The 15,442-nt window shown below is 35.1% G+C and overlaps 1 protein-coding gene across 3 annotated transcripts in view; it reads right to left on the minus strand.

The window, feature by feature from the left end:
* CHD9 (chromodomain helicase DNA binding protein 9) overlaps positions 1–15,442 on the minus strand; it is a 99,013-nt gene that overhangs the window by 26,147 nt on the left and 57,424 nt on the right. For all 3 annotated transcript variants that reach the window (XM_075715567.1, XM_075715566.1, XM_075715568.1), the window contains 12 exons: positions 14,890–15,007; positions 14,284–14,370; positions 12,783–12,920; positions 10,451–10,572; positions 8,956–9,199; positions 7,657–7,833; positions 6,615–6,758; positions 5,850–6,105; positions 4,792–5,002; positions 2,491–2,686; positions 1,546–1,713; positions 773–952 (listed from right to left, as the gene is read on the minus strand). In XM_075715567.1, the coding sequence (XP_075571682.1) occupies positions 773–952; positions 1,546–1,713; positions 2,491–2,686; positions 4,792–5,002; positions 5,850–6,105; positions 6,615–6,758; positions 7,657–7,833; positions 8,956–9,199; positions 10,451–10,572; positions 12,783–12,920; positions 14,284–14,370; positions 14,890–15,007 (2,041 nt within the window). The remainder of the gene's footprint in view (positions 1–772; positions 953–1,545; positions 1,714–2,490; positions 2,687–4,791; positions 5,003–5,849; positions 6,106–6,614; positions 6,759–7,656; positions 7,834–8,955; positions 9,200–10,450; positions 10,573–12,782; positions 12,921–14,283; positions 14,371–14,889; positions 15,008–15,442) is intronic.

Raw genomic sequence — 15,442 nt, forward strand, 5'->3', positions numbered from 1 at the left:
TTTAATTTACCTGAATTTGTATTTGTTCAGATTGATGTTTGCACATGCTTTGGAAATTAAAGGAGTCCAAACTTACTTCTTGTTCTGTTTATCCAACTTTCCAGCATAGGTTTTTGGAGGCTATGATATTACTGTTTTACCCACCAAAAATTAGAAAGTGTCGGTCCAATTTCATTCTAGACTGTTACTCCTAAGACCTTACATTCTCAGCCCCACCTGCCCCGCTCCCCTGTGTATATATGTATACTCTCCACCTCCTGCTATTTTAGGACCTTTCTTATTTTGCTTTTCAAACTCTTACCAAAAAAGCAAAAGGTTCAAACTATATCATATATGTAGGCTTTTTTAGAATGAGCCTGACAATTTTTTATCATCTTAATTATTGCCTTATATACATTTTCCCCTGTTCTTAATATATCTGAATACAAATGAATCTATAAACAAAACTATTATAATATTCTTGGTTAATGCAGTCCATTGTATCTTACACAAATCCTAGCCTTTTCAAAAACAGCACACAACTATTACTCATGTTTGCTCAGGCATGCTCTTTGCATCTGGCATTTACTCAATCTGTATGTGAAATCTGATTTTGCTATGTGCACATTAATATAAACACATAGATGCAAGAACCCCAAAAATGTACCTAACATACACATTAAATAAAAATAAACATAACTTTTTTTTTTTAAAAAAAAAAAGCATAAGCTTTGCAACATTCAATTACGTTTACAGCTCTATACTGTCACAGAACAACTTGCTGCTTCTGCACCTTAGCAAACGTGGAGCCCCTTCCTTCTGATTCAATTGTGATAGTTTTAGTACGACGCTGCAAAATTTGGTCAATGTCTTCCTCGCAGAATTTAGAGCCTTCATCTTCTTCATCCATAATGGCACCGTATGCACCTCTTCGAAGCAAGTCTTCTATTTCTTTTTTGGAGAGTTGTTGGATCTGAGCAAATAAAATAGGTTTTAGACAGTCAAGAAAAAAAAATCCCCCAAAGTCTTTTCTATTTCTCTTTCCCTTTCCAGTGTTTCTGCAACCTAACTGTGCCTTATAATTTATAAACTTAAAATCTAGACTATTAAAAGCTAAGAGAAAACTCTAGTTGACAGTTGAAACAACTTGTTATGTGGTTACAGTACACATTTTTACAAGTGTGTGTCTTTATCATTTTGGCTATTCTCAACACAATGATAAATATAAGTTTAAAACAATTACCTGTTAATACTAGACGTAAATCTCATCTTATATTAAAGCAACACATGATATTAATATCGGAAGATACAAGGAAACAAAGGGAAACTTTTCTCCTTGTTTTAACTTTGATGCTATCTACCTTAGACCTTAAGAGGCAAGAAAGTCATAGATTTAACAGAGTAACTGACTACATTTAGAATTATGTCAACTATATTGTTAGTCCACATCAGAAAACATAACAGAGATGCAAACAACAGAAAAATGGTAGCTTCTCTAATTTAAAATAGTTCTCACACGATTACAAAAGCAAAAAGAAAGTTATTTCAAGAAATAAGTCTACATACACCACCGACACTGTTTTCTCTTCCACTCATACTCTGTAAGACAGCCTTATCCAGTCCCAGTTTCAGACTTGCTCTGTCAAACATCTCTCTTTCATAGGAGTTACGTGTTATCAGTCTGTAGACCTTCACTGCTTTGTTCTGACCAATCCTGTGACAACGGGCTTGGGCCTTTTGAAGGAAGGGAGAATGGCAGTAAGCATTTAGATTTATCTAGGAGTAAGATACAATTCTTTTAAGAAATTGTTTCTGCTGCAGGACAATCTGAAAAAAAATAGTATGAACTCAAAAGGAAGCGAATTCACATTTAAGTAAATGGAGGCTATCAGACATTTTCCACATTGTGAACAGTTTTCTAAAAACAGTGTAGTAAGTAAAATGCAGATGAATGACCTGTGCTGAATGCTACTGAATGGTATTTCTCTTGCAGTAACACTAGATAAAAAGGCATGCTAACTCATAAGTTATCTGACCTCCAGATAAAAACGGTAAAGGAGTTGCAACTTGAGAATGGATTCAATTTCAGCATCCAATTCCCAGATTTGATTAATTCACTGTTTCTTAATACACATTAATCCTTTTCTATATATTATGTTTTAGCTGAACGGCTCTATTTCCATAAACAATGTTAGCCGGTATATGCAAAATCTAACCCCCGGTTTCATAATGTCATCAAAATCTTAAGGGTTTTATCAACTCACTGACTTAATTTAATTGTGCTTTTTAAAAGTAATCTATTTGAAAGAAAAAGTTAGAACCCAGCCAAACCCAGATGACCTCTCCTATCCAAGTAGAAAGTATTCATCAAAAAACATTAAACATATGCCTTAAAAACCTGAACATTTTAAAGTGATGCGTGTTCAAAACAGAGACAATATTCAAAGTGACCAAATCTATATCAACCAGGTTTGACCTCTTAGGCCTCCCTATTATGCTCAAAGAATGTACCTGCAGATCATTTTGAGGATTCCAGTCAGAATCAAAAATTATACACGTATCTGCTGCAGTCAAATTAATGCCCAAACCACCAGCTCTGGTGCACAGAAGAAAGACAAAGCGATCGGAATCTGGTTTGCTGAACCGGTCAATTGCAGCTTGTCTGAGATTCCCTCGTACTCGCCCATCAATTCGTTCATATAAGTATCTGGAAATTGTTACAGATATACACACACACACAAATCATTACAAAATTATTCATAGTTTAAAGGGAGATTAGAACAGATCTCCCGCTTACACATTTATTTTTTACAGTGAACAAAAGTGATATAAACTAACTTCGATTATCAGTGGGTAACAACCAGGAATCACGACAGAACTCATGTATCTGTAGTACTAATACACATCAGCAAGTCCAAACACTGAGCATTTTAAAAGAAGTTCTTCTGAACTTTGTCCATTAATGCAAGTACCTGATTATACATACCAAGAAACATGTATTACCATGGCACTTAGTTGCATTAAAACACGCCTGAAGTGGGACCTGAAGTCCCACGTGGACACCTCGAAGTTTTTCACGTGCTATTATGCTTGGATCCCTGCCTAGGGTCACAGAAGCAGGACAGTGTACTTTTGTATTATATACCAAATCGCCTGAACGTATTAGGGCTAACCAAGTAGTAAGCAGAAAGCAGTACTTGGTGAGCTGTCATTGGACAAACTGCATATTGATTCTGTCAAGATTAAGAGAAATGGAACAAAAATGACATGACAGCACCTCTAACAGTCTTTATCAAGGCATCAATGAATCCAGGGATTTCCAAATTAAACCCAGCAAATTTAAAAGCCTTAAGTAAAACTGTTTGTTAACTTTGATAACTACTAAGACTCCTATGAAACTTCTGAAATCAAGTGAAATGCTTAAAAAGGGAGCAAATACTTCTGTACATTGTAAATGGAGTAAGATGCTGAATGTGTATCTACTAGTCAAAAAGCTTCATAACCATTTTTCTTCTAATCAGCTATAAAATGGCACAACAGATAATCCACAGGACCACAGGCATTTTGGCAGGCAGCCATCTCCTACAGTCATGAATTCTGTTAAGTATTAAGTCTAGTCATGTGTGCACTCTGACATTCTAATCAAACAGTAGCATAGAGCAAGTTTCAGCTTCTATGCATTTCAGAAGATTCTACCTATAGATATGATGCACTAGTCTAGATGTTACATCGTTACAGAAAAAGGAGTATTTTCCATACTGGATTGTAAGTACTACTATGAAGTTAAATTTAGTCTATTAAAATAAAACATACAAACTATTGAGCTCTCAGTTCAAACAGATAGCTTTATGAAACAAAAAGCACAGAAGCATAGAAGTTATACAAAATTATCATAAAAAGAGGTATTAATATAATCTACTAATGATTTTCAATATACATTCCAGTATCCAGTGCAAAGGCTTGACATTTTTACTAATTTTTTTTTACATGTTAACTCTATATTACAGTGTAGTTCACTGACAAATATACACTTCAAAGCAGTATGTATATTCCAACAAATGGACTACTAAACCAGCCAGAACTATGCCTTTTTACAGTTTTTCAGGTTGATATAGCAACTACTGATTGTAACCAAGTTTAAGGTTAGATTTTATGTGCTAAGGCTTGATGCGTAGTATTTAGTCACGTGCTTAAATAAGCTCTTAGTTTCTGTGGAGTCAGCAGTATAATCAAAGGGTGCTATTAAATGTGACAGCAAAAGCTGATCTAAGGAGCTGCTTTATGGCTGGTAGTTCAGTTCTGCTGCAAAATTCAAAGCAGTAATAATTTAGGAAAGATAGGAAGCATATTTTTTTTTTTACATTAATAAAAAACAAACCTCCAGTTGTTTACCATTTTGTACTTTATTCTGTTGGGAGGTAAGGAGCTGCATTACCCCAGTCTGGTCCAAGTTCAACACAATGTAAATAAAAAACACATTCTGTGCTTCTGGGATTTGCATGAGCAACACTGAACTTCAACTTACTTGGTTTCTGACAGGCAATGTATAAACAGTACATACATACAAGAACAGTTAATAGAAAAAGCAAAAAACTGAAGGCACATGGTTTACTCAAGAACCTCTTTAGTTGTTCTCTGAAGTTTTTCATTTGTTGGTGAATAAATAAAAAGCCACCACAGAACACAGCAAGTTACACAGTGATTAGCAGAAAAAAAAATTCCTATCTTTGGTATGCTGTAATCATTAATCCTGCACTAACATTCAAAGATATGCCCACTGAGAACAGTATACTGGAGCAAACAGAATCTTACCTTTTATGTATAAGGTAATCCTCCAAAATATCAAGGCAGCGCACCATTTGAGAGAAGATAAGGACCTTGTGGCCTCCTGCTTTCATTTTTGGAAGAAGTTTATCAATAAGAACCAGTTTACCAGCAGACTGGATCATTGCTTGCAGATGGAAGTCAGGAGCGCTTGGACTATATGTTTCTTTAAACTCCCCAAGTATCTTCTCTTCAGCACCTATCAAAGAATGTATTTCTTTGATCTGTTCTGTATCTACAGGTGCATCTACACAAGTATCTCCGTATACATACAAGACTAAGTTACCAAAACAAGTGCTTGTACTCTAAATATCCCCCATTAGCCACTGCTGGAGACAGAACAAAGTTCTGGATGGATCCAAAGCCTAGCAAGAACATCTATTTCTATGCTCTTTGAAAACAGGTCTTAAGTTTTTAAGCAGAACACCACAGAAAAAAACACTGAGAATGAGGTGAACACCCCCCAAATTGCCAATATGAAAGTACAGTTTGTTCTCAAGTGTTGTGTAAAAAAACAACTAAAAACCACAAGTCCTTTTGTCTCTATGATATTTTAAATGGGGCATGAGTCTTAAACCCATCATTTTGAAGACCATTTCTGAAGTCCTGCTATGATTGAAATCATAGCAAAAACTTCAAGAGTTTAAAGTGTATTTTCTTGCAAGCAGGGAAAACGTCCAAGTTAGAACACTAAGCGAGAAAAGCAACAGACTGACACAGACCATATCACTTTCAAGAAGCAAAAATTTTAAAAGTTAGCTCTAGAAGTTCTTTTTCATACTACTTTTAAAGAGATGTAACATTTCCATGAGAGAATTGCTTCTAAATGTTCTGTGAAATCCTACAAAACAAAATGTTCACATTTCAGGCCTCAAATATGCAACTGCCTCACAACTTTGCTTCACATCTATCAAAAAAATGCTTCCACCTAATCCAATCCTTGGCAAGCCTGATGAAGACATCAAAGAATTATAATAAGAGTTCTTACATATTCTAAATAGAACTACCAAAGTAGTTAAAAGAATCAGTCTTTATAATGTATTTACCTTTGATGAGATAAGGGTGATTACAACACTTTCTCAGTTCCATCATAGTGTTAACCAGATTGGGTACATTTGCTTGCCCAGCTCCTTTGGATAAGAAAGCAAAATTTTTCTCCAAAATCGCTCGATAATATTTCTTCTGAATATTAGTTAGTTCTACTTCAATGATAGTTTCCTCCTTAGGAGCCAGCTTTTTTTCTACATCTTCCTTTAATCGTCTGAGCATCATGGGTTTCAGGATAGCTTGTAGTTTCTGAACCTAAATGAAATACAAGTTTGTTAGAACATGAAAAAGTAATAGTGTAGTTTTAATTAAAAATTTTTTAACTCCGTGTCACTATTTTTTTCCCTAGACCTATATAAAGTATTTTCCAGATGGGATACAGCCCTATTTTTAACCCCAATTTACTAAAGAATTTTTTATGTACTCCGAACCCAAAAAAGAGTATCTTTTTAGCATTTGTCTGCAAAGACTCTGTCTACAAAGCCAGAAGACTTCAATTCTTATTATTCTACTTACTTGCCAAATTTACAAAACCAACCCAGAAAAGTAAAAATAATTCTTTAACATAAAAGATCATACTTAACTGATTTCTACTGCCTGCACAGTTTAGAGAAATTGCATGACAAAAGAACTCATAGGTGATATGCGGGGAGTGAAGGGGAGGGTGGGGAACAATAACAGTTACTGTATAAAACAAAAGTTTTTCCTTCAAGGAAGTCACTCAAATACTGAAGCTCAAACTGAACATATTCAACATGCAATACCTGTTCCTCTGTTTTAAGGTCTCCGAATTCTTGCATGAATGTAGATTCAGCAGGAAAACGCAATGGTTCAAGAAAATGAAGGAGGCTAAATAATTCTTCTACTGTGTTCTGCAGTGGGGTACCCGTTAACAGCACTTTATGCTCCTATAAAAGGAAACAAAACTCACATGATCTTATGTGCACACATTTGCAAAAATCTGTGTTGAGTCTGAGTGTCATAACCTGAAAATACCAGTTCTGCATGTCACTAAGTACACAGGTAATACAGATAAACAGATTTATAAAAACAACAGTATTTCCTACTAGCTTTTTTAAAATTCTGTCTTCCTGCATCTGTAATGAAGAAATGACTGAACTCTTCAACTTCTGCCTGCAATATTCACACATGTATAATCCTCTCTCTATATAGTGTGGAAAATACACACTAAGCATGTATCAGAAAGCGAGACAACTTCTCAGAACATGTAGCAACAAGTGTATCAAAAGTCATAAAAAAGTCAATGCAAAACTTGTCATGGTGCATCTTGTAGCATTGCACCAAAAGCCTCAAGATTCATGGTAGTATCTGGTTTTAAGAATCTTGCACTATATCAAAGAAAACCTTGAATATGGGAGTAGACAGTAATTCTGTTTTAAATTCTACCACTTCCTTAGTAGTGTTATAACTTACTTGCTTTTATTGTTAAATAACTCTTTTAAAATACTTTCTAGGTTTTTAAACATTAATCACTGCACAAAAAGTATTTAATTATTAAAAGGCACATTTTAAATGGAATCTGCATCATAATCAAAACAAACTATAGAATAGTATCATCAGAAATGGATTCTACTTACAGTTAGAACTTGCCACATTTTATTTCATCAAAAACATACCACCATCAGCTATCAAAAACACATACATTTGAAGAGAGTATCAGGAATAGGTATCTCCTGAGACAGACTGCTTGAGAGGTCTTTTTTGGCAGGTATAACAAATTTGTGATTCAGTATCGTACTATACTTAACAAGAATCAAACCCAAAAAGTGAACTAAAGTTACTCACAAGGTTCATTAATTTTAGTCCTTCCAAGAGTTTGCAATTTTTGTTCTTCAGTCTGTGAGCTTCATCAATAATAACACACCGCCATTCAATTGCATTTAACTCTGGACACCCACCAAGAATCATTTCAAAAGTTGTGATAATGGCTTGGAATCTGTAGGTACCTCGAACGATACGTCCCTAGAGATTCATCAACACACAAAATTTGTTACATTACCTCAAATATACTCAATTTAAAGATTTTGTTGCTGAAATTTTATCAGAAGCCACACATCAGATTTTACACTATAAATTGTTTTGTCATCCCATACACATTTACTATATCTCTATGACTCTGTAATTAATACTAATGAGTAATTATCCATAGCCACAAATCCAGTATTGTCTAACCAACAGTAAAATTTTAAACACTTTTAAATTATAGATATAACCATCTAATAAAACTGTTTCAAAAGGTGCATGCAGAAAATATCACATTTTTAACCCTGGGAAAACCTGAAAGACTGACAAGGAAAACCCTACAGTCAATTAACCAAAATACATGACGGTAATACATTTATTACTTACTGTATGAGTGCTAAAAGTATCACCTGATTAACACTTTTTTTAACAGCTTACTCTACTCCCTTGGTCTAACAAAGAGAATACATAAGGCCTTCAATAAGACAGTATACAATAACTCACTAGAGAAACAAGATATAATTTTAGTATTTAGCACTTCTTAAAAAAAAGTCTTCAGCCTTACCAATTTTGTAGAAATACCACGATAGTTTAAAAATTTTGTTTATTTATACAGAATATATAGAAAAGCCCCCCCCCTTTATAATAGTCAGATTTCAATTTTTTTTTTCATGCCATCTAATGTGAAGTATTTCAGACAGAAAGACAAACTGTACACAGACAAAGCTAGTTTACACTAGGAAAAGGAAATCAACAGCTACCTAAAGGTAACATAGAGCTTAATCGGCTGTATTTTTGTTCTCGCTGCTCTTCAAATTCAGGACCCAACTGCAACCATCTGTGTACACTTTAATCTCCACATGAGTATCGGCATCACTGCTATTCAATTGCAAAATTACTCAGCATACTGAAACATACATCTTGCTGCAACCACTTTCACAAAATTTACTCAGTAACCATATGTTAAAGATTCTGATATAGAAAAAGCTTAAAAAACACGTAATTGGATGTAAAATGACTTTCACTAAGACATATGTACAGAAAACGTAAAGCATACTTTTCATTATTACTACCTAAAACAGGTTTTGGCTAAGTTACTGAATACAAGTGACACTACAATACCTGGGAGTCCCTGAAGTACATTTCATACTGCTGAATCATCTGCCTGCTGATCATACTTCCATGATACACTACAACATTCAGGTCAGTCCACGTGCGAAATTCTCTCTCCCAGTTTGTTATAGTGGAAAGCGGAGCTATGATCAGAAAAGGCCCTCTTATACCAGCCAGGAGGATTTCATAGAGGAATGTAATTGACTGAATGGTTTTGCCAAGACCCATTTCATCTGCTAAAATGCAATTTCGCCTGAAAGTAAAATATATTTATTTGTTACTAGCATCAAAGAAAGTACAGACACTAAAGGTGTTACTCAAATGGACAACTTATAAAAACAAGCTCAAAATATACCAGTTTAAAACAATCGTAAAAATGGAGGCACTGTAAAAGATGCTTGCAAATGTTCCCGGTTATGGTGAAAGAATGAACTCGGTACACAAAACCACAAGCTTTCAATCATGTTTAGCACTGGCAAAACCTGATCATGGAATGTTCCCCGAGGTTCTCCTAGAAAAATATTCAAAAAGTATTCTTCTGGGACTACATCTGCCCTAACTAAAGGAATTTAAATTAATCAGATTTCCTACATGTACACTCACCTTGACAGAACTGCTAGAAACTAAGGAATATTCCCTAAAAGTCACAGATGGAAAGTATCCTAGCTACACTCACATAAGAGGAGTGCATTATGGCATCACTGACAAATTTCTCCTCTTGTTTCCAAAACTGAGACAGATGCACATAAGCAAATTGCTACATGAAGTACCGCTAGGTGCTCACCCTCAGCCATACATTCCAGCCCTTCACTCTGCACAGATGCTCACACAGCTATGTAGTGCTTGACTGCAAATTAAAATGAAATTTTCTTTTGCAGATCATGAAACTGTATGGTAAAATGGTATGCTCGCTGACATAATCTCTATAAAGGACAGGCAACTGATATTTTGGAAATAAAGCAGGAAGATTAATGAATAGAAATCCAACTTAGACATAGAAAATATATAGTTCTGGAAAAAATCTTGGAGGTCTTTATATTCCCATTAATACATCACAGCATTAATGAACAAAAGTTAACTTTAGCTTACAATATAGAAAACACAATTATTTACCAGCCTTATTTATTAGAGGTAACTTTATTTGAAATACATACTAATTCTAGAAATCATTTTGAAAGATGCAAGTGTTTCTCAGTTGTTCCAAAAATTCTGAAAGCTTGTACTTTGATGGAAGTTGCTTTTTGTTTTAATTTCCCCATAGCCATTAAAAATTTATTTTCAGTTAGGTTAGTTTTATTCTTTTAAGATTTGGGTTTTTTTATTCTTGTTGGTAAAAACAAACTTGTACACCTGAAGGAAATCTGTGTTTTTTCCAGTTACACCCTTTTAGCTATAAGCAGAGAAGTTAAGATAAATTTAGTTAAAACAGTATTCATCCCCAGTAACAGCGATTCACTCCATTTTGTTTAAAATTTACATTAAAAAAAACATTCCATGCATATACCTATTGTACCAGTTGAATAGGAGCCAGTTAAGTCCTTCCAGTTGATATTCCCTGAGCTGATTGCCATTTTTATATTCCCTGGACTGGTCTATCTTCTTCCAGGAGTTTGGAGGTGGTCGGTCCTTTAAGGGAAAGATTAATGCATGTGCAAGTTGGTACATGCTTTATTTTTCCAAAACATTTTAACCCACTATTTCCTGAGTGTACCAATTTAGATTTAGAATGTAATTATTCAACCTTAAAACTGGGAAGGTGTCGTTGTTAACACTACTTACTTATTACTAGTCTGCGGAAACCTGAAACTTGTATTTATTTGTCTATATAAATTAATACTTTTAGAATTAATTTAAGACTCTATTATAACAACATCAAGCAACTGATTTCTAAAACTAAACTTGCAAATAGCTTGGCACTGGTAATTTGAAACACTGATTCATTTATATGAGAAACTCCAAGAATACATGAAGTTTCACTTTGGAAGCTCTAAGAAGAGCTGTCCTACAACCAGAGTCAACTGAGTATTTGGGACTACCGAAATCCCCAAAGTCTAAGTAACTCTGGATGCAGATGCTACCCCCTGAAGTACTTTGGGCAATCTACACTGAGTTACCATGATATTGCCCTTTCCTTTCTGTGCTTGCCCTGGTCGCTGCTGATCACTCGATCTCACAGTTAGCCAATTCAGGAAGCCAACACGAGGAATACAAAAAAGTAGACTTGAGAGTGGTTTAGTTCCCTGAATCAATTTCACCAAGGGTCAGATGAAAGACAGTATCAGCATATGCAGGATCATGATACAAAGAAAGTATCAAAACAGACTGTAACAGTATCAAGGTATATCATCTTAATGTCCCTAGCAAGCTAAGGGAAAGCTGAGAGCCTACATATAATAATAATAATGATAAATAAACAAATAAAACCACACACACACACTCGTTCCCAAGCCTGGAGACTCAACAGGCTGGCCATTAGCTTAGCAGGCAACTTAGTAGAGAAATCATGAAGTATTTGACTGATACTAGCTAGGATTCCAGCAGAAAACATTCTCTTTGGATAGCTTCTGCATCCCAACATGAACAAACTCACACATCCAAGCAAAATATTTTTAGTAAGAGCTTTTCTGATCAGCTGTAATTCTTAACCCCCAATTTCTCAGTATTTATAAAAGCCTGCATTCACTCTAGACTCATGTGGCCTTATCTGGCAGCCCTGAATTTTAAATTTTTATTTTCTATCACTTTATTGCCAACGTCAGCATCACTTGACACCAGGTCTCAGTGCAGCGGTAGCTGTCCCTCCCCAGCAGCTGTGGCTTCCTCCCCTCACCCACAAGCAACCATCTGTCCACTCCCCCACACCAGGAGCAGCCATGCTGCTGCTCGCAGGGCTGCAGTCAGCAAATAACTTCTTGTACTTGCTGGAGCCTGGAACAAAAAATACTTGTTGCTAATGCGAAGATGACTGTCAGTTGTACAGCTGCGCTTTAATCATCTATTTCCTCTCAAAGCCAAATATGGTAAACAGAGGAGTATAAAAGCCCTTCTTCCCACATGCCAAAATGGCAGGATTTTAAATAAATACTAGAAAAATGAACTAAATATAATATGAAGACGTTAATCGTGACTATCATATCTGTAGATGGAAAACCCATTAAAATAAAATCCAAAGCCTACAAATTAAAACACCGTGCATATTCAGTTATGTAAAGTAAGTTCGAACACGTGTTATACTACACCAGGCAGGACACGTCTTACTCTGACAATGACATACAGGACTTTATTTAAAATTGTTTTGTTCTCTCCTGCTCTATGAGACAGAAGATTGATAATTTAAAGATAAAACACATTTCCTTATTACACGTATTTTTCTTCCTTTCAGCTAGCCCTTTATGACAAGAAGAAAAATAAAAGCAGGAAGTAATTACAGAATCTGTTTGACAGATCTCGTTTGCCAATCTCCTTCAGTGTTGAAGTACAAGACTTAACTCTGTTCTCTATAAAAGGATGTTTATACTCTGTTCTGTTTTCTCCTTGTCTTAATGGTGTTTAGATTCTGTGATAGCCAGTTTCAATGTGTTGCTCATCACTCAGAGCTCAGAAAGTTATAGCACTTCATATTTTTTCCTAAACAAAAATTTTTATTTTTTTTAACAGAGTAACAATTCAGATGAGAATATTTGACTACCTGAAAATATTTTTATTGCTAGGTAACAAGGCACACAGATCCTTCACACAGAATGTCAATAAGCTTTACGTTTTAACACAAAAGTTTGAAGTTGGGAAAACCAAATCCGATTTGCCAAGACAGACAAGTAAATTAAGTATAATTTTACCAATCTCCTTGAGTCAGGCCTGGAAGCTTGCAATTGTTCAAATTCTTCTATTTTTGCTTGATCTACATCTTCTTTCAGCTCCCACGTACTGTCTTCATATGGCAATGAACACCATTTTACTAAATAGTAAATAACAGGCTGCAGAAGAAAATTCTGAATGTTATCAGCTTTTAGTTTAGTATACAGACTGTTAATATGCCCTACTATTTGAGTAGCCAGCTTACATGAGAGCTGGAAATAAAAGCACATTTCTGATACTCTTTAAAATGTTCGGTGTAGATTTTTGTTATCTACCTACTTATCCTTGGCTTCTCATGCTCTGGCACTTGTTGTAGACCCCTGGAGCACTTTTCAATCCCACTTACCCACAAGTAAGTCTTAGGAAAGTTAAATTACCACATTTGTGCTATGGGGGGGGGGGCATTAACTAGAGGTTAACTACAAAGGTGCTACCCAGAACATTTCCTCCGCTTTCCAAATCCGGCTACCTAAGCCTAAAACAAAGAGCTTGAGAAAGTTCCTAAAACAGAGGTCTTCTCAACAAAACAGAAAGCTTTACAGGTCTGCCGGGCGACATATATAAAAATTTAGGCAAAGTCTCAAAAGATGGAACCAAAGCACATTATTTTACTTCAATTCACTAAATAAATATTTTAAAACCAAATAAAAACTCATCTTTCAAGAAGTTGGGGAAAAGTCTTATGACAACACATTTTTTCTAAAAGTGTAATAATGACAAATCTACTACATGCAATGAAAAGTAATTTTAACCCTCAACCCTGCTTTAGGAAGATTAATGCAGAAATCACTGGGTAAAAGTCTGCTCAGTTTGCTGTCTAAAGAGAACAGAATAAGTACCAGTTATTCCAATAGACTTAATCTACAACTTTGTCAGTCTTTGTTCTCTGCTTGCCTCAGACTCTTTCTGAGTGTTTGCAATTTATTTGCTTTTCTGTTTTCTTTTATTTATTTTCTAATCTCATGTTTTGGTTCTGTAACAGCTTTCCAGAAGAGGCACTTTAAGTTAAAAAAAAGAGTTTTGATAAATACAGAGGGAAAGGTCCACTGGTGACTATGAAAACACCTCTCAATCATTGGTTGCCGAAAGCCCAGGGACAGAATTAGAGAGGAACCACCACTGCCTTGCCTTCTTGTGCTTTTTTCAGCAGTTACCCCTTGTCACTATCAGAGATACAGGACTGTACATGGGTTCAGACTTGTCAGAACTGACAAGGCCATTATCAGACTTCACATTTATGTCAGTAACTACCTAAGCTTTGTCTACCATGACCTATTAATACCAATAAAAATAAATCATTGAACTCTGATTTCTATTTCAAAATACATGGTTAGCACAGGAAATTACAAGATTGTCATGTCTCATTAAAAATATTATCAAAGCTCAAAATCATTAAGGTGTTACTCTGAAATCTGCTAAAATTATGATTATCAAACACTACTTGGAGGTGTACCTTCTTGACGTGATTTAAGATATATTTACCTCACCAGTGTCCTTATCTTCACAAAGAGATACTTCTAATACCCGGTCTACTTCAACATAGTCAGGATTAAAAGGTTCTTCTTCCATCTACAATGCAAGATTAATAAAATCAGTAGAGAGGCAAAAAAAGCTGGTATATGCTAAGACTTGGTCTCATCATACACAAAATTAATTTGGCAGCTGGAAACTATTGAGGCTTTTGCACACACCTTAAAATCCCCCCACTCCCCTTTTTTTTGGCAACTACCACTGAAGAGCAATCTAACATTAGAATAGAAAATGCAGTCATTCAGGGATGAAGTGCTGTCTTGGAAAAGTCATACAGTAGAGAAACTAGCCATACTAACATAATCTTCCCCTCCTTACCACTTTTAAGTAGTTACCCAAACAATCCCAATTTTAAACCATGCAAGTCAGGTTAGTTCAGTGACTGCAGAAGACTCACTCTTAAAATTACATTAAACAAACAACCCCCTGCTGCAACCAAAAACCCAACCCCGATGGCTAAATTTTACTTCCAACATTCAGTTGTTCTATTTGAAAGCAAACTATTAACCACAATTTTACAAGGAAAAAAGCTTATTTAATTGTGTATTTCATACTCACATCTGCAAAAAAGTGAGCTCTTTGTGCTTGCCTTAGTTTGAATCGTTTTATTTTCTGCTGGATTCTTTTATCCTTTAAAAGCTGTTGTTCTGTGGCCCACTCACAGTGGAGATAAGAACTAAAATTACAGAGATTAACATTAACACATTAGTGAAAGCAAAACCTTACTATCTATTTTAATATACAGTTAAAATAATATATTTTATAAACCAGAATTTCACTCAAAAAAGAACATTTTATCATTTAAGACAGAATTCGCTGTAAAGATCAAAGATTTATTCCTCCAAATAATCATCTTACAGTATCTAGTTAAGGCAGCATTTTTGGGCTAGGATCCATAGAACTCTACGGATTCGCAAATTTCTTTTATGTGTCCTAAGAAGAGAAGTAAGCATCTTTAAAGTGATCTTAAATAAAGCAAGTTTAAAATCTGACACCTCTATCATAAACTACCCAGAGCTATAAAGCACTTAATACACTGGATCTAACTTTTTCATGTACTTCATATGAACATCTCTTCACAGGTACTGCTGAACTGTATAGCTGAGCCCAT

The sequence above is a fragment of the Pelecanus crispus genome, chromosome 8, assembly GCF_030463565.1.
Source record: "Pelecanus crispus isolate bPelCri1 chromosome 8, bPelCri1.pri, whole genome shotgun sequence".
NCBI lineage: Eukaryota > Metazoa > Chordata > Aves > Pelecaniformes > Pelecanidae > Pelecanus > Pelecanus crispus.